General features: G+C 43.8%; 2 protein-coding genes across 6 annotated transcripts in view; one reads left to right on the top strand and one right to left on the bottom strand.

The window, feature by feature from the left end:
• Positions 1-14,132, bottom strand: part of AGFG2 (ArfGAP with FG repeats 2) — a 52,516-nt gene extending 38,384 nt beyond the window's left edge. The window contains exon 1 of one of the 3 annotated variants that reach the window (XM_029581913.1): positions 13,743-14,132. In XM_029581913.1, coding sequence (XP_029437773.1) covers positions 13,743-13,909 — 167 coding nt within the window. In that variant the 5' untranslated portion in view covers positions 13,910-14,132. The remainder of the gene's footprint in view (positions 1-13,742) is intronic. The other 2 variants (XM_029581914.1, XM_029581915.1) reach the window with 2 other exon arrangements.
• Positions 14,133-14,144: 12 nt separating this feature from the next.
• Positions 14,145-21,074, top strand: LOC115078862. 3 transcript variants are annotated; one of them, XM_029581917.1, is made up of 3 exons: positions 14,145-14,563; positions 17,720-17,788; positions 18,296-21,074. In XM_029581917.1, the coding sequence occupies exon 3, from the start codon at positions 19,977-19,979 to the stop codon at positions 20,895-20,897; it is 921 nt and encodes a 306-aa protein (XP_029437777.1). In that variant the 5' UTR covers positions 14,145-14,563; positions 17,720-17,788; positions 18,296-19,976; the 3' UTR covers positions 20,898-21,074. The 3 variants fall into 3 exon arrangements, with proteins under 3 accessions (XP_029437777.1, XP_029437779.1, XP_029437778.1); XM_029581919.1 differs by lacking the exon at positions 17,720-17,788 and having other exon boundaries at positions 19,709-21,074; XM_029581918.1 differs by having other exon boundaries at positions 14,145-18,834; positions 19,709-21,074.
• Positions 21,075-22,933: the final 1,859 nt, after the last annotated feature.

The following is a 22,933-nucleotide window of genomic DNA, read 5'->3' as shown; positions in this document are numbered from 1 at the left end:
AGAAGTTCATAACCCATTTGTTCTGGATTCATCTGACTGGACACTGTTTATATGAAATTTTATATACAGAAGGTTGTTGCCTTTTTGTGTGGTATTTTTCACTCTGTGGATAGTGCCATGTCCAGCTTGCACATAGCACTATCCACAAGTCGACCCGGGACGCTGAGCTATGCGACTGGCAGGAAACCAGGGCTTTGCCAGTGGAAATGGATGCAGTGCCGGGGGATCTGTACAGCGCAGCTTACAGGGAGGCCAGGCCCCACCAGCTGAACAGGAAGAAGCATGAAGGGAAGAAGCATGACTGGTAGGGAGTAGAGGCTCCGCCCACTGAAGAAAAAGAGCAGCTAGCAGTGGCTGAGGTGAGGGTTTTGGAGGATGGGAAGAGTTGGAGAGGGTTTCCAATCATTTTTGACAAGTTGTTATACCAGTTTCTATGTAATAAAGACAACCTAGCTAGTTTATTTGCAAAGTCTTAAGGCTTCCAGAGATATCTTGGCAAATGAAGCGAATTTGTGTTATAATTATGTTTTGAGCAACTATTAGGCAACATCTTTTGACTTTAAATGTGACTCTTTAAGCTATGTTAATAGGGACTGAAAATCTGCAAAACAGAGCTTAAAATGTTATGGAGTAGGGATCATATATGGAGTACAGTCTGCATTGTAAGGTTTGTATAAAAAAAAATTGTATGCATAGGTCTTAAAAAGATAACATAAGAGGAAGTAAGATTAAAGGAGTAAGACTGAGAAATCTGCAAATTTAATCTAAGATTCTTGGAGGTATATAAGGAAAATCCATAAATTTTAATAGAGAAAAATTGAAAGAAATAAGTTAGCTACTGAGACACGCTAGAATACTGGGATCAGAAAGCAGCGGTGCAGCCTTGATATGACATTTGTTTGTTTGTTCTGGGGAATGGTGCACTGAGAGGAGAGTATCACCTTGCTGGTGGCTGAAAGGAATCAGTAAGTTCTGCTTAGGAAATTTTTTAAAAGTATTGGGGAGAAGTAAAATATTGGGGTATATTAGTGAGTTTGGATTTTTCTAAAATAATCAGAAAGGCTTAGTTTTTGGGTACTTGCCAGGTTCTTATGGCCTGGATTGGCCACTGTTGGAAACAGGATGCTGGGCTTGATGGACCCTTGGTCTGACCCAGTATGGCATTTTCTTATGTTCTTATGACAGCTTATAAACAGAAGTTAGTGGTTGTTTTTTAAATAGTGTTTATAAACAGAAGCTAGTGTTTGTTTGTTAAACAGGGTTTGTTTGTTTTAAATAGTCAGTAAAGCAGCTAATAAACAAGTTAGTGTGTTTGTTTTCCCAACCCTAGCTCATCCTTTAAATTTATAGGCAGGTGCCACTTCACACACCAAAAAAAAAAAAAAAAATCAGCCCTATAAACTTCATGAATTCCCCATACCTTATTGAGAGTTTGATCATTCCCCTGTAGGCCACTACCAGACATATTGGGCAGATTTTATAAATCTGCGCACGCGCGAACAAGAGTACGCGGGATTTCAATAGATACGCGCGTATCCATTAAAATCTAGGGTCGGCGTGTGCAAGGCTGCCCAAAATCAGCAGCCTGCGCGCGCCGAGCCGCGCAGCCTGCCTCCATTCCCTCGCCCTCCCCCCACCTTCCCCTCCCTAATCCACCCCCCCCGGCCCTATCTAACCCCCCCCCCCCACATCTATCACGAAAGTTACGCCTGCTCAAAGCAGGCGTAACTTTGCGCATGCCGGGCCGGATGCGGCGCTCCATGTTCCGGTCCAGGGGCTGGTCCGGAGGCCGCGGCCACGCCCCCGGGCTGCGGCCATGCCCCCGGGCCGAAACCACGCCCACGGCGCCGCCCCCAGATGACGCGCTAACGCGTCACGCCCCCTCGATGACGTGCAGATCGCGACCCACCTCCCGAAACGCCCCCTCCCCCAGGAAAGCCCCGCGGCTTTTCGCTCACTGGAAGCCTATGCAACATAGGCTCAGCGTGCGCAGGGGGTGTTTGGGCCAGGTTTTCGGGGGGTACGCGCGTACCCCTTTGAAAATCTGGCCCATAGTGTATTCACTAATACATTTAAAAGACGCTAATTAGACACATTCCTACTCCCATAGCAACCTAAAACTTAACTAAGAACCGAACAAATTTAAGATGAAGGCAGCCGTCCAGCAGCAAGAGGGGGACCTCCTAGTCTTTTGCATCAAGTGTCATATGTATGATTTTTTACCCGCCGGTGAGAAGTTGTACGTGTGCATGCGATGCAAAGAGCTCCTGGCTCTCAGAGAACAAGTCCGATCTCTGGAGGCTAGAGTGGCAGACCTGGAGGAGCTGAGGCAGACAGAGAGGTATATAGATGAGACCTTCAGGGACATAGTAGCCAAGTCCCAACTCCAGACTGGCAGCCCTGGTGCTGCCTTGGAGGAAGAAGGTTTCATGATCGGAGAACATCAACTTGGTGTAGCAGGAAAGGATCCTGTAGCAAGGTCCTGCTCTCCAGGTGGTGCATTGTCCTCTCGCACAGAGGATGTGTCTCCCAGGGCTACTACCCAGGAGGGAAGGTCATAGTTGGTGATTCGATTATTAGGAATGTAGATAGCTGGGTGGCTGGTGGGCGTGAGGATCGCCTGGTAACATGCCTACCTGGTGCGAAGGTGGCAGACCTCACGTGTCACCTAGAAAGGATTTTAGATAGTGCTGGGGAGGAGCCAGCTGTCGTGGTACATGTGGGCACCAACAGCATAGGAAAATGTGGGAGGGAGGTTCTGGAAGCCAAATTTAGGCTCTTTAGTAGAAAGCTGAAATCCAGAACCTCCAAAGTAGAATTCCCTGAAATGCTCCCTATTCCACGCACAGGTCCCCAGAGGCAGGCAGAGCTCCGGAGTCTCAATGCGTGGATGAGACGATGGTGCAAGGAAGACTGATTCAGTTTTATAAGGAACTGGGGAACCTTTTGGGGAATGGGGAGTCTTTTCTGAAGGGATGGGTTCCACCTTAACCAGGGTGGAACCAGACTGCTGGCGCTAACCTTTAAAAGGAGATAGAGCAGCTTTTAAACTAGAACAAAGGGGAAAGCAGACAGTCGCTCAGCAGTACATGGTTCGGAAGGAGGTATCTTCAAAGGATACTAACAATGCATTAGAATTAGGACATCCCGACAGTGAGGTTCAATTAATAAGAAAAGTAGTCCAAGTGCCTGTAACTAAAAACTCACCCGAGCTAAAAAATTCTAATTTATCCCTATCAATTAAAAATCAGAACGAAAATACAAACAAAAAACAAACTTTGAAATGTCTGTATGCTAATGCCAAAAGTCTAAAACATAAGACGGGAGAATTAGAATGAATAGCAGTGAATGACAGACTTAATTGGCATCACAGAGACATGGTGGAAGGAGGACAACCAATGGGACAGTGGTATACCGGGGTACAAATTATATCGCAATGACAGAAAGGAGCATCTGGGAGGCGGGGTGGTGCTTTATGTCCGGGATGGTATAGAGTCCAGCAGGATAAGGATCCTGCATAAGACTAAATGCACAAATTGAATCTTTATGGGTAGAAATCCCTTGTGTCCACCTACTGTCCACCTAGCCAGGATGGTGAGATGAACAGTGAAATGCTAAGAGAAATTAGGGAAGCTAACCAAATTGGTAGTGCGGTAACAATGGGAGATTTCAATTACCTCAATACTGACTGGGTAATGTATCATCGGGACATGCTTGAGAGATAAAGTTCCTGGATGGAATAAAATGACAGTTTTATGGTGCAATTGGTTCAGGAATCGACGAGAGCGCGAGTAATTTTAGATCTAATTCTCAGTGGAGTGTAGGATTTGGTGAGAGAGGTAACGGTGGTGGGGCCGCTTGGCAATAGTGATCATAATATGATCAAATTTGAATTGACTGGAAGGGAGACAATAAGCAAATCCACAGCTCTAGCGCTAAACTTTCAAAAGGGAAACTTTGATAAAATGAGAAAAATAGTTAGAAAAAAAACTGAATGAAGCAACTACAAAAGGTAAAAAGTTCGCAAGAGGCGTGGACATTGTTAAAAAATACCATCCTAGAAGCACAGTCCAGATGTATTGCACACATTAAGAAAGGTGGAAGGAAGGCAAAATGATTACTGACATGGTTAAAAGGTGATGTGAAAGAGGCTATTTTAGCCAAAAGATCTTCATTCAAAAATTGGAAGTAGGATCCAACAGAAGAAAAAAAGATAAAGCATAAGCACTGGGAAGTTAAACGTAAGACATTGATAAGACAGGCAAAGAGAGAATTTGAAAAGAAGTTGGCCATAGAGGCAAAATCTCACAGTAAAACCTTTTTAAAATATATCCAAAGCAGAAAGCCTGCGAGGGAGTCAGTTGGACCGTTAGATGATCAAGGGGTTAAAGGGGCACTTAGAGAAGATAAGGCCATCGTGGAAAGATTAAACGATTTCTTAGCTGTTTACTGAACAGGATGTTGGGGAGATACCCGTACTGGAGAAGGTTTTCATGGGTAATGATTCAGAAGGACTGGACCAAATCACAGTGAACCTAGAAGATGTGGTAGGCCTGATTGACAAACTGAAGAGTAGTAAATCACCTGGACTGGATGGTATATACCCCAGGGTTCTGAAAGAACTCAAAAATGAAATTTCAGATCTATTAATTAAAATTTGTAACCTATCATTAAAATCATCCATTGTACCTGAAGTCTGGAGGGTGGCTACTGTAACCCCAATATTTAAAAAGGGCTCCAGGAGCGATCCAGGAAACTACAGACCAGTTAGCCTTACTTCAGTGTCAGGAAAAATACTGGAACGTGTTCTAAAAATCAAAATCACAGAACATATAAAAAGACGGTTTAGTGGAACAAAGTCAGCATGGCTTTACCCAAGGCAAATCTTGCCTCACAAATCTGCTTCACTTTTTTCGAAGGGGTTAATAAACATGTAGATATAGGTGCAAATTGGCCACATAGGCTCCCCAGCTGTGGTTGGAAGCATCGGTGGTGAGAATTATTTGAGGGTCTGGAGCCTGGAAGGGCAGGCCTTGGAGGAGATTGATCTGATTTTTCCACCAGGCTAGAGACTGACGGAGTGAGTCGATGATGTGGACAGTGGTTGATAGAGGTTGTTGGACTGAATCCATTCTGTCCTTAGAGTCCACTGCATGACTCTCATGGCCAAGCGGGCCATTGGGGTAACCTGTACTGAGGACGTCATGTGTCCCAGTAGGATGAGGAAGTGGCATGCAGTCGTGCGGCACCGAGACTGTAGCTGGTGTGTGAGGGAGATGAGAGTGAGAGCTCGTTGTCGAGGCAGAAATGCCTTTGCCTGCAAGGTGTCCAAGTCTGCCCCTATGAATGATAAAGTTTGAGATGGGTCTAAGCAGGATTTTGCGTAGTTGATTTTGCGTAGTTGTGGCTAGCATATGCATTGTACCTACTTGATCTTTCATAACGTTACTAAACTAATTCAAGAATTCAAGAAACACAGAAAGTTTAAATACCTGAGAGACAGCATGATAAATGATTTTAAATAAACTTTTATCAACTGCTTCCCCTGCCTAATTGGGTTATCTGAAGCGATGTACAACAGAACATGCATACAATACCAACGTATACAATTAAAACCATAACATCAGGCTGACAATCACTTATAAAAAAAAACCTCTCATATTCCATAACCTACATCCCAAGCACAGTCTAAACATACATCAAAATATTATTGATTGACGAGCCAGATGCACCCCAAGGTCTCAGATAATCAGAGATAAAGCAGGGCTGAACTCATAAATCACATAGGGTGTCCTAACTCCCAATTCACTGTGTTCTTCACCATTCGCCTGCTGTTGTGATGAGTCTATTCTATTGCTCACATTGTACAGAAAAGACGATGTCATAAATCATGAGGATAGAAGTCCAGTCTCCAGAGCCAGGAGATGGAACCCTAGTACTCTCAAAGGATTCATGTATCATCTACATAATATTTTGTGTTCTTTCCCATCAAATATCCTGTGAATAATCCATAAATAAATAAATAAATAAATAAATAGATAAATAGAACTTACTTGATGGCAGAGTGCTAGTCTCTAGATTACAAAAAGATGCCAGAGCAGGGTATGCATACAAAGTACCTTGCTGGGCAGGGGTTGAACCATTTAGATCTTTATCTGCTGTCATTTATTAAGTACTAAAGCTGTCAACAGAAGTTATTCATATTACTACTGTAACTCCCCCCAGATTGCAGCAGGATATGAATAAGAAGCTGCTAATGCCAACTCTAATGAATACTCTCCAATAATATTACTATTGATACTCACTGACGAATGATGCAGGGAGGATACAAACAGCAATCATCAATTTTGACAGTACTAATACTGCTGCAACTTAAACCGCAGCAAAACATAGCATCCATGAAGCTATCCATGGTAATTACTTATTTATATTTCTAACAATACTACTGATACTCACAGGAGATCCAAGCAGGGCATACATAAGGAAGGAGATTAACACTACTGATGCTACTCACAGGAGATCAGAGTGATTAAAAATAAGTTCCAAGCATACCTTAATATGTTGCCTGTACATATTGCACCCTGTGAACTCCAGGAGGCGGCTCTTTGGCACAATGCAGGTATCAAGAGAAGCACTAACAGGGCATTTAAGAGATTGATAATCATATCCAGAATAGCATGGCTTAGAAAAAACAAAATAAAAAAAATGTAATAACTTACCAAATGGCAAAATAGGGTTTATCTGAGAAATCTTATTCTGCCATTGGTAGATTAAAAACAATTTTCGGACATTAGATGGACACGGAGTCATATTTACAGAATAAGTGGAGTTGTGCGATTAAATCGAAAACTGTTAAACTGACTTTAGAATGTTTTTGAAAAGATAATTAAATAAAGAGAAGATAGAAATGTTTTGGGGTTTTTTTTTTAATCAGTGATGGCAGTAAAGCAAATGCAAATGAAGCACTAAAAGACAACTCTGGTGTTAGTGCTGTATGAGGTTTCCATTTCATTATTAGAAGTGCAGTTGCTAATGAAAAATTAGAAATAGAAATGTGATGGAGCATATCTAATAAATTTAGTAAAAGTTAAAAAAATAAAAGAGTAAAAAATAAAAAATAGAGAAAAATATATAGCAAATTGATGACCATTGTATTTTGTGAATATTATTTAAAATTGCTTTGGATACTGATAAGTATAATTTAACCATAAAGTTAGGATTAGGGTCAGCTGCCATCTACTATGTGCAAAACAAACCCATTTGGAGACACTACTCCAAGAGAAACCAGAACAAGATATACAAAAGCACAACAATTAGTATTAATGCTTAAAGAGCTGTTACCAGCACTACTCACAGGAAGCCAAAAAAACAGATGCATACAGTGTGATTAGTATTAATGCTAGCAATAACTGTAATGCCTTACTATTGGGATTACCGTACACGACATTATGACCACTCCAAATACTCCAAAACTCAGCCGCAAGAGTTTCGACAGGAAAAAAAAAAAAAGAGAGACCATATAACAAACACTAGCTGATCTACACTGGCTGCCAATTGAATACAGGGTAAAATATAAAACCCTTTGCACTATACATAAACTAATCCATGACGAAAAAGCTGAATGGCTAAACACAGCACTCCGCGTCCACGTCCCTAACAGAAACCTGAGATCCGCCAACAAAGCCCTCCTAACCATCCCCTCAGTAAAAACTGCAAAACTAACTCAAGTCAGAGAAAGAGCACTATCATTGGCCGGACCGTTACTATGGAAACACCATGCCCATAGAGATAAGACTACAGAGAGATTTCAAGACTTTCAAAAAGAGCTTAAAGACATGGCTCTTTAGAGAAGCCTTTCCACAAAGAGAGCAAGAAAGAGAAAACCGCTGAAAGCTGTACACATAAAATCTTCATACAGCACTAGCACATTTTATATATATACACAAGCCGTTAAGCCCGTTAAAACGGGCTACATCCCTCTGTCTCTCCACCTCCCCCTCATTCTCTCTCCCCTCACTCTTCACCACCCCCTACCTCCCTCCCTCCCATTCACCCACTCCTCCCACCCCTCCTCTCCTCTCACTCAGTCCCTCCCTCCCACTCAGTCTCACTCACTCCCTCCCCCCCTCTCTCCCTCCCTCTCACTCACTCAGTCAGTCCCACTCACTCACTCTCACTCAGTCCCACTCCCTCCGTCCTCTCCCTCAGTCCCATTCCCTCCCTCCTTCTCTCTCCCTCAGTCCCACTCCCTCCCTCTCACTCAGTCCTCCCCCTCACTCAATCCCTCCCTCCCCCCTCTCTCTCACTCAGTCACTCCCCTCCCCCCTCTTCTCCCTCCCTCTCACTCACTCAGTCCCACTCACTCTCCCTCAGTCCCACTCCCTCCCTCTCTCTCCCAGTCCCACTCCCTCTCACTCAGTCCCCCCTCTCCCTCTCACTCAGTCCCACTCCCTCCCTCCCACTCAGTCCCTCCCTCCCACTCAGTCCGTCCCTCCCTCCCACTCAGTCCGTCCCTCCCTCTCTCTCTCTTCTCCCTCCCTCGCTACTGGCCGCTACCGCTGCCCGCTACCGCCGTCGCCGCCCGCTGCTGCCACTGGACGCCGCCCGCTACTGCCGTCGCCGCCCGCTGCTGCCACTGGACGCCGCCATTTTTTTTCTTTCTGACGCTGGCTCAGACCGACGTGCTCGCCCGCACATGTGCAGTAGAGCTGGTCTCTACTGCGCATTTGCGGCACGTCGGTCAAGCTTCGTTTATCTAATAAGATGTCATGGTTTTGTCTATTGCACCTTTTAAATTAAATGTATAATTTAACAGTCTTTATCTTAAATCACAGGTCAGATTAATCATCACTAAACTCTTAGCCATTACTATGAAACAATGTTACCGAGATCATCAGGCACCTCCATTACTAATAATAGGAACAGCTGCATGTACAATTTACTATATGTGCCTATATGTAAACCATTGTGACGGTATTCTACTAAACGACGGTATAGAACCAAAGAGCTAAGAGAAACAGATAAGTGTGAGAAAAAAATGTGAAGCTTGCTGGGCAGACTGGATGGGCCGTTTGGTCTTCTTCTGCCGTCATTTCTATGTTTCTATGTTTCTATAAAGCATCTGAAAAAAAGAATGGGAAAACTTCAGAGCACAGTCATTCCTGACAACTTCTGAAGTAATGTGAACTCACTTCTGGTAAAAGGCCAACTGTCCACCTAGCCTTCATAATGGAGAGTGGACTCCCACACCTTGACCGGAAGGTCTGAGAAATTCCAGACCACCCTAAGACCATCCTTACCTCCCCTTCTTGAAGTTACAAAAGGAGTGGAATCTATCAAAGGGTCCAGACTGCTTGCCATGCGCCAACCTCTCCAGGGAATCCCTAAAGCTGGAGCTGATCATGATGCCCTTGTAGGCTTGTCTTTGAGCAATCTAGGGACTTTTGATTCCCCCCATGCTTTCACCAGTCTATCTAAATCTTCTCCAAGAAGATGTCCCTAAAAGGAACGTTTGATCCACCTTGCCTTGGAAATTGAAACTGCTGACCTGTTAAGCAGCCACAGCAAAGGATGGGCAGCTATAATGGAAGCCATACTCCTAGCTGAAGCCTGGAGAATTCACAAAAAGATCAACCCCCTGTGCCCTCTGAGCTGCAATCTCCAGAACTGATGCTCCCTTCCCCCCCCCCCCCCCCCAATTTCCTGTATGTGTGGAGAGAACACAATCCTGCCTTAGCAACGCAGTATCACTTCAAACAGCAGCCTACAGCACCAAACCAGTAGCCTCAGAAGCCCACTTGAGCACAGCCTGAAGCTTCCTATCCTGAGCATCCTTGAGCCCCCTATCACAAGAATACTGTGTGCACTTGAGGGCATTCCAGTTTTTCCCTTTCCTTACCTTACTCTTACCCCCTTTAAAATTTAACTCTGGGGCATCCCATTACACAGAGATCAAATCCTTATCTATGACATGGAAATGTTTTGAACTGTTTCCTTGAACTTGATATTCTAGGGTCATCTTCTATGTTAACAGACTCCTATTTTCTTTTTTTGCTAGGTCCAACGTTCTTATAGATTGTGAAACTATGGCAGAAAGTTCCTCATTGTGAAACAACCGAACCATAGCTGAATTATCCTCTTCCCTAGGGGAACATTCCTCCTCCTCAGACTCTCTCACTCCACTTTCCCTTAACCTTAAGGCACACAAGTGACAGATCTGAACTTGAAGGATTTTCTCCCCTCCCAATCCTCCTCTATTTCTTTTCTTATTCTTTTGTTTTTAATTCCCAGGAGTTACCGGGGAATGGGTCCCACAGGAGAGGAACCTGGAGTTGTACTCTGCCTTTAAAAAAAAAAAAGGGTCTGTTGCAAACACTTCACAAACTCCATGGGAACAGAGTCCCAGAAAGCGGAAGGAATCACATCTTCACCTGAAGAAATGGGAGCTGCTTCTCTTATAATTCCATCCAGAGGAGCACTGCAAGAACCAAGACTTCTGGAACCAAAGTAGGAGGCCCCTGCAGTTCCAATATGGCCACTGTTCCTGCCATGGCAGTAAGCACGCTGGCAGGAACAGTTTGCAGATGACCTCGCCAGTGCAGCCCTCTGGGGCAGACAACCCCGCATGTTGCCCTCCCCCTCTCCTCCCCACAAGATTTGCAGAGGCTTCCCCACCTTGCAGTGCCTGACAGCACGATCTACATGCACTGCAAACTACTGAGCACTTCCTGCACTCCTGAAGAGATGCTATCGCTTCCTCCCTTACCTCTCTCCTGCCTCATCTACAAGCCCTCAGATGGCAAACCATTTTTCTGCCTTTTTTTTTTTTATTACAACTTTAATAAGCAAGAACTAGGTTCAGCCACTGGGCTCAGGAAAAGGGGAATGGAGACCACAGACGAGGAGAGAAAAAGCATGGATGGTGGGGGGGAGGGGGCAATTCCAGCAACCATGGATGGTGGGGGGGAGGGGGCAATTCCAGCAACCATAACTGGGAAAAACCCTGTTCCAACAACTGGAAGCCCCCTAGTCCATTGGCTGTGTTCCACCGAGGGAGGGAGTACAAGACTCACCTCGGGAGCTGACAGTCACCAGGCCTCAGCTCACAACATGGGATGCTTGCCTGCCATTTGCTAGAGACAGAGAACACCAGCAGGCCGAGGTCAGCACTGAAGTCTAAGAGGTGATGTCAGCAAACCTGTTAGTCTATCTATGTGTTGGATCATAACCCATACATCTATGTGTTAGTCTATCTATGTGTTGGATCATAACCCATACATCTGGATTGATTTGGCTGGATGAAGACGAAGCAGTGCAGGGTAAAACAGTAATGATCTTTAAGAGAGTATGAGCTAGATGGGGTAATAGTTGCAAAGTGTGAAGAGATAAAAGCATGTGCATGTTTAAAGTGCTGAAACTAAATAATTCACTGAGCGCTGGAGCTGACAAAATGAATAACAAAGTTGGGATATGAATTGTTAGAAGTCCTAGTGGAAACACTGGCAACCCTACAGCTCGATATACTGACAGGCTGTGACAACAAAATTAATAGTACAATAATAATTGGAACTCAGTGTAAATGCAGGTAACCCTGCAGTTGGATCTGTCAAGCAGACTAAGTATACTAATAATTAGACATTCTAAGGAAAACAAGGATGTTCATGTGGCTGGGTCTATTTGGCAGGCCAAATGGGGAGTGCTGACAACATCCATGCTAGCATTGGCACACCCCTTCTGTCTGCACTTGAACGCACATTTGCTGTGCGCAAAACTTACTACCAATGCAGCAAGGAGTTGTGCGCACAGAAAACATGCATTCCTAAATAGGAGTATTGCTTAGCGCCCACATGGAAATCCCAGGGCATTAAAATTACTCCCCAAAGTAGAGACATGGCATTTGGCCAGCTGGAAGCCCCCTAGTCCACTGGCTGTGTTCCACCGAGGGAGGAAGTACAAGACTCATAGAAACATAGAAATGACGGCAGAAGAAGACCAAAATGGCCCATCAAGTCTGCCCAGCAAGCTACGCACTTTATCCATTTTTTTTCCCCTTTTTCTCTCTCCCACCTGTTACTACCTCAGGAGCTGCCATCCAAATTTGTCTTTTTCACTTGGCCTAGCACTGGAGCACCTTTCTTAGCACTGAAAACTTAACCCTGTGGTCAGAGCTGGAGTTACGTTTCCAGCACTTCTGCACTGGCACAAAAAAAGTCAGTACTTATCTAGATATGTGGCAGCAGGCTGTCAAGGATGCCTCCCCACCTTCCCGAGTTAAAATGTATGTTCATCCTGTGCCAAGTGCACATTTTACCACAGAATGCACTTTTATTTTTTTAAACTCTCAATGCATTAGCATAGCATTAGCTTACGCCATCAGAAGTTTAAAAAAACATTAATCTGGGCATTAAAATTGTGCGTTGAAAACCAGCGCACAAGTTCTTAACACCCAGCTTTACTGCATTGATCTGTAAGTGGGGGTGGGGGGGGGGGGGGGGGAATCTTGCATGCTCCTCGCTCCAAGAAGGCAGAATAGAAATCAGGATGACAAAAACTGTCTTAGATACAGAAAGCTATCCTACAAGCAGTCATAGTCCATGGCTGGCCTCTGGGATATATCTGTGCAGTGTGGCCAGAAATAACTGGGCAGACTGAATAGGGTCAGTTGTTTCTGTTGTCATCTACTGTTAGGACTGCTGATACTGAACGACACTCACATCAGGTACATAGAGTCAGCAGCGGTATTACTGTTAAGATGCACCGAGAAGCCACAGTTAGCATAGTTACCAATACAGTGATACTCATATGAACTGCAAAGAGCAGTGGCTATTAATGTTTCCAGAGCTGTTTTGAGAGAAGAGAGGAGGTGGAAGGAAGATCTTTAAGAACATAAGATATGCCATACTGGATGAGACCAAGGGTCTATCAAGCCCATTATCCTGTCTCCAACAGTGGCCAATCCAAGTCATAAGTACCTGACAAGTATACAAACATTAAATAGATCCCATATTACTAATGCCGACAAGCAGTGGCTATTCCTTATTAATAGCAACTTATGGACTTCTCCATGAACTTGTCCAAACCTTTTTTAAATCCAGCTACAGTAACTGCCTTAAGCGCATCTTCTGGCAACAAATTCCAGAGCTTAATTGTGCACCGAGTACAAAAGAATGTTCTCTGATTTGTTTTAAATGTGCTACTTGCTAACTTCATGGATTGCCCACTAGTCCAAGAGAGTAAATTATCTTTCATGATTGTGTAGACCTCTATCATATTGCCCCTCAGTCCTAACCTCTTTTGCCTTTCCTGATAGGGGAAGGGTTCCATGCTCTTTAACATTTTGGTCACCCCTTTTCTGTACTTTAGCCAGGTGCAGCTATATGTTTTTTGAGATGCAGTGACCAGAATTGCACACAGTATTTAAGATGCGGTCTAACCATTTCGAATTCCTAACATCCTGTTTGCCTTTTTACCACCACAGCACACTGAGCCGACTTCTTCAATATAATATCAACTATAACACCCAGATCGTTTTCCTGGGTGGTAGCTCTTAATATCGTGTAACTACAGCATGGGTTATTTTCCCTATATGCATCACCTTGCACTTGTCCATATTACCCTTACAGGAAGTGCATGAGACCTCGTTATTAGAGGTACTGCTACTGGGAGATACTCAAGGAGGCGTACTGGGCAGATAGCGTGAGGGTCAACGCCTGCCCCTAAGACTGTTCCTAGTTAATACTCACAGGAGGCCGGAGCAGGAGGTGCACACGAAGCTTCCCACGGTGATGTCGATGTACGTCACCCCGCGCTGCTCGCACTCGAAGCAGTGGCGGTTGGGCAGGCTGGAGCCCAGCTCCCGCACCCGGCGGCCCCACACCTCCTCCTGCTCCTTCGCCGGCTTCTTCGCCATAACAACGACGGCAGACAAAGGGGAAGAGCCGCGGCCTCTTCTCGACCGTCCCTCACCCACCCACGGACTCCCTCACAGCCGTCACCACCCGCCGCGACCCACCATCGGAGGGGAGGGGGGCGGGGACCGAGCGCGCCCGCGCGACCACCCACCAATCACAGGCTGCTTCTGTCCCCCGAGGCGGGCAGAGAGAAGGGCACGCTGACGCTCACCCCGCGTACAATCGCCGGAGGCTCTTCCAGACCCGCCCGAAAGCAACAGCAGCCAATCAGCGAGCGCGAGCTTCTTTTCTCCGCCCCCTCCCACCTTTTGACGTGCAACCACCGCCACCTTCTGGCGTGAGGCGCGGTTGTAAGCGGATAGAAGCACGCAAGCGCTTAATGGTGTAGTTTCCTTGCTTTCTCTCCCGACCCAGGGACGAGGCTCGCGACTGACAGCAGCCGCCAATCAGCAATGATGAAAAGGGGGGGGCTTGTTGTGATGCATTGGCTGGGAATTGAACCCAGGTCACGGGCTTGGAAGGCAGCCATGCTCGCCACTCATGACTACCAGAAAGGCGCAGGGGCAGTGACGTAAGATGGTGGCGGTTAATTGTTGATGGCTGCGCGGCCGTACTTGACCGCAAGCGGAGAAGGCAGCGCTTAGGGCTGCGAGGTAAGCGAAGAGGGTCGAGGTGCTGCTGTGGCGATTTCCTTTTGCCTGCTGGGTACGAGGCGTGGTAAGTCCTGTGGGCGTTTCTGCAAGCCCTACAGGGCTACCGTTAGACCTCTTTTGGATGTCCTTTAAGGGTTGTTGTTTTTTTGTTAAGCATTTTTAGGCAAACGTTTCTTTTTGCCTTTTCTATGCCCACGACGAGAGAAAGCCTCCCCAGCCTATTAGTCTGGGCGCAGGGGAGCTGTTAAAGAAGGGCTCAGTCTCCAGCGGCAGCGTTCTCGCCGTGCATTGCTGATCTTTCCTGTTTCCCTCTGGAATGCTTTGCTCCCTTGTCCGTCCTTCCTGTGCCCACTGCACTGGTTCTCACAGCACTACGGGACCCGGATCTCTCTCTCCCCTTCTTCCAGCACAAGAGAAAGAAACCGGCCCGGATTTGGGCATAGGCAATTCCCTAGGGCCCTAAATACTCGGGCCAAAGAGGAGTGCAACTATACCAAGGCATAGCCTGCTTTAGTCCGCTTCAAAGGAATGCTGCTCCATATCTGGAAAAGCTAACTTGATAAATTATAGGAGACTATCAGGCCGATACAGAGTTAGCCCAGGTTTGGACGCGTGTTTTCGACGCGCTAGCTTTACCCCTTATACAATAAGGGGTAAAAGCCTGTCGAAAACGCTGTGTCCAACCCCCTCGAAACTAATAGCGCCTGCGACAAGCAAATGCATGTTGATGAGCCTATTAGTTATTCCCGCGCGATACAGAAAGTAAAATGTGCAGCCAAGCACATTTTACTTTCAGAAATTAACCCTGCCCAAACAAAGGCTGGCGTTAATTTCCGCGGGCACCGGGGAAGTGTACAGAAAAGCAGAAAACAATGCTTTTCTGTACACCCTCCAACTTAATATCATAGCAACTTAATATTAAGATAAGCTTTGAAAGGTAATTATTACACAAAAAATATTAACAGCAACCTTTCCAGCCCCTGCAGTAGGCAATTATTGCCGAAACACTGGTAGTGTTGGGCAGCTTCACAGGACCTAAGAGAAATTGGTTACAATGCGGTTAAGGTATTCATTACCAATGTGGTGAAAAGCAGTTCAACTTACAATAGTAGCTGCTCGAGTATGGGTGACTTCATTTATATTTTTTGTGTAATAATTACCTTTCAAAGCTTCTCTTAAGGACTGTGGTTATTAGGGAGAGTTTGCAAATGAGATAAATATTATCACAAAAAAATATAGAACACAGAATGCTGCACAAACACCAGTACTAAAGCTCACTTAAAAATTTAAAGCAAAAACAGTATATTCTAACATTGAGGTACTCCCTTTTGGGAGTTACCCTTAAAGATACGGGACATTAAAAGTCTACCCATAAGGATTTGTATTTTCCTTGTATATTTGTTCAAGAAGAGGGGAATTTTATATTTTTTAGGTGTGTGTTTTTTTGGGTTTTTTTGTTTCACACAAGGATATAGCTAGTTTAAGTTTTGAAGTTACCCAGCTCCGTGTAGTCTGGTAACTTTAAACAGATATGTTCAGCTGGACATTTAACTTGTTCCATATATTCAGCTGGTTATCAGGCATCTCAGCTAAAAGGCCTTTTGAATATTGGCCTCTAAATGTGTTAAATCGGTCGGTTGCATTTCTATTTTGCTGAGGAATGTTTTCTGATTCAGAAATAGCCAGAAAATGTTTGAACACTGGGACAAAGAAGGAATTGTCTGCTTGACCGTGTCTTCAAAGCATAGGGGAAAAATGGCATACTTTACTGTGGTGTAGTCACAGACGGCAGCAGTTATGGTGCTTTTGAATGTTTGTTTTATTTACAAATTTTCATACCTCACAAAGCCAATGCACATTAGTGCAGCTCACAGTAAAAAAAAAAAAATGATAAAAATAAAAAGGAAGTATAGTGTGATAAACATGGCTTTTATGACATTTTTTACAATCTCCTATCCAATATTTTAACTGAAAAATGACCAACTAAACTCCAGAACATGCTCAGTAAGACTGTGGATAGAATTGCAAACTGTCATTGAAACTCTGCCAAAGAAGCATTTGCTCGAGACGTGTGCAGTAGTTGCTGGGTGGATTGGACTTGACAAGATGAAGAGGGATGTTTCAGCTAAGCTGAAAAAGCTAATGCAGAAAGGGACTCTAATTGGTTGCCCAGCACACATTTTAAACGGCTGTGTCCATCATGGAGGTGGACAAAACTACTTTCACATCTATGCTTTCTGACCTGAGCTCCTGAAAGAGTACTGCAAATCTGAATATAGAAAACAGCTCTCACAGCAAAACATGTTAGCTGCCCTTGTTTCCTCACAATCCAAAGTGGTTTCAGATGTCTCCAGTTTTAAAGTCTATTCTAATCCAAGACAAACCACCTACTCTGCTGAATGTTTTTGATGGTAACTGGTGAGATTTACCTGTTACATGTGCACTCTCTCTCATAAGCATGCTCTTTTTTCACCACAGTGAAGAACTAGAATGGAGAAAAAAAGTTCCTTTTGTGGAAGTGGATTTCTTTTTGTCCCACCAGTCCAGACAAATGGGTTTTGCCTTCTACCAGCAGATGGCGACAGACCAATTAGATTGTTGACCACTTTCTTGTCTCTTCCCCCCCCCCCCCCCTCCCTTTTTGTCCCCTTCATATAAGGTGCCATGCAACTTGCAAATATCCAGTATTATCTGTCTCCAGCAGATGGTAGAAGTGCAAGACTGTGTAGCTGATGAAGCCTGGACAAAATTACTTCTGGAAGTGCTGGAAGTGATTGGCTTGGTGATGGCCCTCCTGGTTGAGGAGGGCCATGGAGAGGAGTTGAAGGCACCTCACTGGCATTGGCTTATCTACTCTAGTGAAGCAGATAACCAGTGGAATCTGGTTCCTTTTTTCCCCACCCCCCACCCCCCCTCCAAAAAAAGTGGAGATCTGTGGAGAGAACTTAGGATGGCTGGCATAGCTTTTGTTAGGCTTTGTATCCTTTTTGAGGCAATAAAGAGCAGTGAGCAACTGGCAGCATTTAGCTGTCTGCACAATCAGAACAGGACTATGGTTTCTCATCAGTGGGGCTTTCCTGATAATTTATGAAGTTTGCTTTATTAAGAAAGCTTTTCCCATATTCTGTAGCTGAACAAGATCTCTTCCCTTCATAGATTTTCTGGTGATGCATTAGTGGTCTCTTCCTACTGAAACCTTTCCCACATTCACAACTGAGACCTTAGGTAAGCAGAAGTTGCATCTTGTTTGTGAAATTAAAAAAAATAATGTAAGCAAATTGTGTGAACTCATTTTCTTGTAGTGGGAGGGGGGAGGGTAGTTCTAGCTTGTCAGAATGTGGCGGTTTGTGGTCATTTTGAGGAAGGGTCAAACCTTTAAGTTAGCTCTTGCTGCTGCTTTGTGCTGATCTTCCCCTGTGTAAGATCATGTGGTTTAATCGTACAAATTACTAATGGATTTCACTTTCTCTTGTGAATGAAATGCTTGAAAGGGCTCATAGTGTTCTACATCTATTAGTGAATGAGACTGAAGAAGCTGTTTTCCACAATATAATTGTGGATGAGACTACACAAAGGAGTAGACTTTATTTTGCTTTTGCATTGCCACTGAGGCTGTCTTATAGCAGAATTTGTTAATGGCTTTTCTGAAATTGATGCCATAAACTCTTTAAAAAATTTTTTTTTTTCCATTTTGAAAGATGTACGCTGCTCCTTTAATCTTTCTCTTGATAGGTGCCATGGCCAGGAACCTCACATAGAGCTGATGTTAGTGAAATATATACACCTGTGAAGCAAAAGAAGCCATGAGAGAGCACTGTGTAGCCCATTCCATCAACTTAATGGTGTAAGATACATCAGAAAATGTTTGAGTAAAATAGCTGATCTTACCAGCTTTTCAGAAGTTTTACCAATTGTCTTGCCTGCTTTTAAATATTTTGTGGGGCAGAAGAGAACCTAATCCAAATCAATATTGGCCCACAAGATGGACTGTAAGGAAGCTTCTCTCAACTGTAGAGAGCTGATTGAAGATCAGTGAGAGGAGATGGGGCAGTGTTACTATCAATGTATCTTTTTGACGGGCTGTATCCAATAATTCCATGAAGCAGGACTTTTTTTGGTGTTTGTCAAGGAGCGTACAATGCAACGGAGGCACAACTTTGAAGCGTTCTGGCCAAAGATTGCCATTTCAGCAGAAGACGTTTAGATTTAGAAAGCCCCAACCTACCTCTCTGCAGAAAGCATCAGCGACATTGGTTGCCAGCCACAACAATGTGAGTCTCCTGATGCAATTGATGATCACAGCAGCAGTTAACACAATTGCTTTTCCTCAGTCCATGTGCCAACCCATGAGCACCACTGAAGAGTTTGCCAAGGGAAAGAGAGAGCGCGCACATCAGTTGCAAGGTTTTACGCAGCTGCAATGGATGCTTCTGCCTGGTCGCTATTTATAATGCTTGTTCCTAAGGTGCTATCAGCAGGGAGTGAGAAGTTAACCACATCCTGAGGCGTGGAAAGTTTAAGTGTCTGAGTGTAAGATACAAGGGAAACAGCTACTACCTGAATTGACAAAAATCAGTTGCTGTGAGTGCCAGATTCATTAAGGCTATGGGAAAACCCTTGGTGAAGCGGGTACTATGCTTGTTTTAGCCTGTGCATCAGAAAGATCATCTTCGTGCGTTTGAAGAGTAAAGATCTTTCTGTGGACCAGCCAGGCTCAATCACATGACTATTTGATGTGGACCTAAAGCAACAATCAGAAAAAATACATTCAGTCCATAGACTAAAGCTATTTCTTCTTACTGGGGTGGGCTGGAGTTAGCTCCCGTGCTCTAGTTCTAATAACATTTTGCTTTAATTCACATTGCATAGTGTTTACTGCTTGAATTTTATTCTGCATCCTAGGCTTCAGTTTACACTCTGAAAAAAAAAAAAACTTTTTTAAAACCCCTTTAGCAATAATCGATCAATGGTGATTTGCTATAAATATGTATACATGGGGGCAAGATGGTGTACGGAAGAGAGCTGCTCTAACTCGTATTCAATTTCCTAACAATGCCTCTGAAAAGAAAGGGTAAGGTGAGGGTTTTTCCCTCTATACCTACCCAGCTTACAGAGCAGGCTCTAATAACGTCCTTCCTCGCCCAGGGAGCTGTACACATCGAGGTGGCGAATCCCGCTGTGAAAACGCCGGGAGGAGAGGCGATTTCACCTGGGACCGAGGTTTCCCTCAGCCCCCCCCGACATACGTCCACCGGCAGCCAGAGGAACTTCGACCCCGGACGCTCAGCAACCGACGCGGACCGATGAGGTCACAGCTGAAGGAGTGCTGGGAGAAGCGACGGAGAGCTTCGAAGAATCAGGAAGTGGAGAAAATTCAGCGAGGGGAGAGATTTCAGCCCAAGCTGAATCTGCAATGCCATCTGCAATCTCCGAACCGACCCTCACAACAACTGGGACACCTGAACCCCTGGTAAGGCCAACGGTCGTTACCCTTGAAAATTTATGGGAACTCTCTGCGGGGTTAACACTGGCGGTACGAGACTGTAATGCTAAATTGGATACTTTTGCTTCTCAAATTAATACTAAAATTCTGGCTCAGGATAATACCTTGACACAGCTTCAGACGGCGGTGGGAAAAGTAGACACTGAAATTTCAAAAATTAAAGAATTTAACATGGCTACCATCCAAGACAGAGCGGCCCTCTCTAGAAGACTAGAACTGTTGGAAAACTGGAATCGTCGTCTAAATTTAAGACTTATTAATTTTCCTAGAGTCATGGGGGAAATGCCTATTTCTACTTTAAAAAGATATTTTGCCGAGGTTCTCTTATTACCTGAAAATCAATTTCCTTCAATAAACAAAGCATATTTCATATTACAGAACCGTTCAAATCAACAGGCAGTACCCCCCATGGACTTGCAGAATCTCACAGATTTTCTTGAATCTTCAGCCATTGAGATTATAGATTTTTCGACTTTATTAGTTTCCTTAATAATGGAACAAGATGTTAGTAGGTTAATGATTGCATATTTCAAGAATTTAAATACACTGTTTCATGGCAAGAAGGTTCGAATGTTTCCGGATATTTCTAAGATAACCCAGGAACGACGGAAAGGCTTCTTGAGTTTGAGGCAGGATGTGATTTCCTTAGGGGCTACTTTCCTGCTTAGATATCCGTGCAAATGCATTATAAAAAAAGAAGCAAATACTTTCATTTTTTTTTTCCCCAGAACAGCTAAGGCTATATTTAGATTCTCATACCCCCTCAGGGAGTACTGTATTTTCAGGGGAATAAAGGAGAAACAGCCCCCACTTCAGGTTAAGTCCTATTAAATTTATGAGTTATTATTTCCTAATGTACTCCTTGAAAGTTGTCCCCCTCAACCATATATAAAATGAGATTTGGTTACTACATTAGAAATTTAATTTTTGGGTATTGAATTATCATTGTGATATGATTTCATGCTAATGTAAAGTAACATGTTTCCTTTACACTTTATGATACATTGTATTATAAAAATGAATAAATAAAGAATTAAAAAAATATGTATACATGAATAAAGCCTGTGCCGTTTCAAGGTTTAGCCCTGTACACCTAGCCCCTGGGCAGTTGTGGAGTCTATTCCGCTGTCCCAAAGGAATCACTTTTTGTGTTGATTGCAAGCACTTGACAAAAGGAGAGGTCCCTTTTTTTTTTATTTTATGGGTGAATGTGTCTGGCCAGAAACCCCGCTTTCTCTTAGCAGCGATCCGATCAGACTGTCCATCTGTGTATGCTGTGTTCCTGCTCTATAACCAATGCTGTGCTGAGGTTTAATGGGATGGTCCTCTAAAAATAAAGAGGCTTAGTACCATAAATCAGCAGCTATGGAGAGCTAACTGAAAATAATGTAATACTGTCTTCCCACCCAGGGTAACCTTTGCGGAACACCACTGGGTAAAAGTGCTTTATAATGGTTTCTCCTTGCTCTGAGTACTGTATAATAAAATAACGTAGCATCATACAAGGAGGGGGAATGGTACTTTTCACACTTAAACTTTTGTCTTTATGATAATACTGTGAGCATAACTCAAAGATACAGGGTCTCTGACTCAAGTATTCACCATTCCCCTTGCTGTTTGCAGTTTATAAAATACAGGCACCAAATAATGAACCAACTATTTTTATGCACAAAATTCTAGTGTGTGTATAACAACCCTCAATTTATGTATGGAGGCAGGTATTTTATAATGTTGGCGGATGTATGTGTATATCTTGTAGATATACACGTATATAGAGCATATAGAAAGACATGATTTAATGGAACAGAGTCAACATGGATATACCCAAGGGAAGTCTTGCCTAACAAATCTGCTTCACTTTTTTGAAGGGGTTAATAAACATGTGGATATAGGTGAACCGGTAGATGTAGTGTATTTGGATTTTCAGAAAGCGGTTGACAAAGTCCCTCATGAGAGGCTTCTACGAAAACTAAAAAGTCATGGGATAGGAGGTGATGTCCTTTTGTGGATTACAAACTGGTTACAAGACAGGAAACAGAGTAGGATTAAATGGACAATTTTCTCAGTGGAAAAGGGTAAACAGTGGCATGCCTCAGGGATCTGTACTTGGACTGGTGCTTTTCATTATATATATATATAAATGATCTGGAAAGGAATACGACAAGTGATGTTATCAAATTTGCAGATGACACAAAATTATTCAGAGTAGTTAAATCACAAGCAGACTGTGATACATTACAGGAGGACCTTGCAAGACTGGAAGAGTGGGCATCCAAATGGCAGATGAAATTTAATGTGGACAAGTGCAAGGTGTTGCATATAGGGAAAAATAACCCTTGCTTTAGTTACATGATGTTAAGTTCTATATTAGGAGCTAGCACCCAGGAAAAGGATCTAGGCATCATAGTGGATAATACTTTAAAATCATCAGCTCAGTGTGCTGCAGCAGTCAAAAAAGCAAACAGAATGTTAGGAATTATTAGGAAGGGAATGGTTAATAGAACGGAAAATGTCATAATGCCTCTATATCGCTCCATGGTGAGACCACACCTTGAATCCTGTGTACAATTCTGGTCGCCACATCTCAAAAAAGATATAGTTGCGACGGAAAAGAGAAGAGCAACCAAAATGATAAAGGGGATGGAACAGCTCCCCTATGAGGAAAGGCTGAAGAGATTAGGGCTGATCAGCTTGGAGAAGAGACGACTGAGGGGGGATATGATAGAGGTCTTTAAGATCATGAGAGGTCTTGAACAAGTAGATGTGACTCGGTTATTTACACTTTCGAATAATAGAAGGACTAGGGGGCATTCCATGAAGTTAGCAAGTAGCACATTTAAGACTAATCGGAGAAAATTCTTTTTCAC

Source organism: Rhinatrema bivittatum, chromosome 16, assembly GCF_901001135.1.
Source record: "Rhinatrema bivittatum chromosome 16, aRhiBiv1.1, whole genome shotgun sequence".
Lineage (NCBI taxonomy): Eukaryota > Metazoa > Chordata > Amphibia > Gymnophiona > Rhinatrematidae > Rhinatrema > Rhinatrema bivittatum.
The sequence above is the reverse complement of the archived record's forward strand: the minus strand, read 5'-3'. Positions and strand labels throughout refer to the sequence as shown.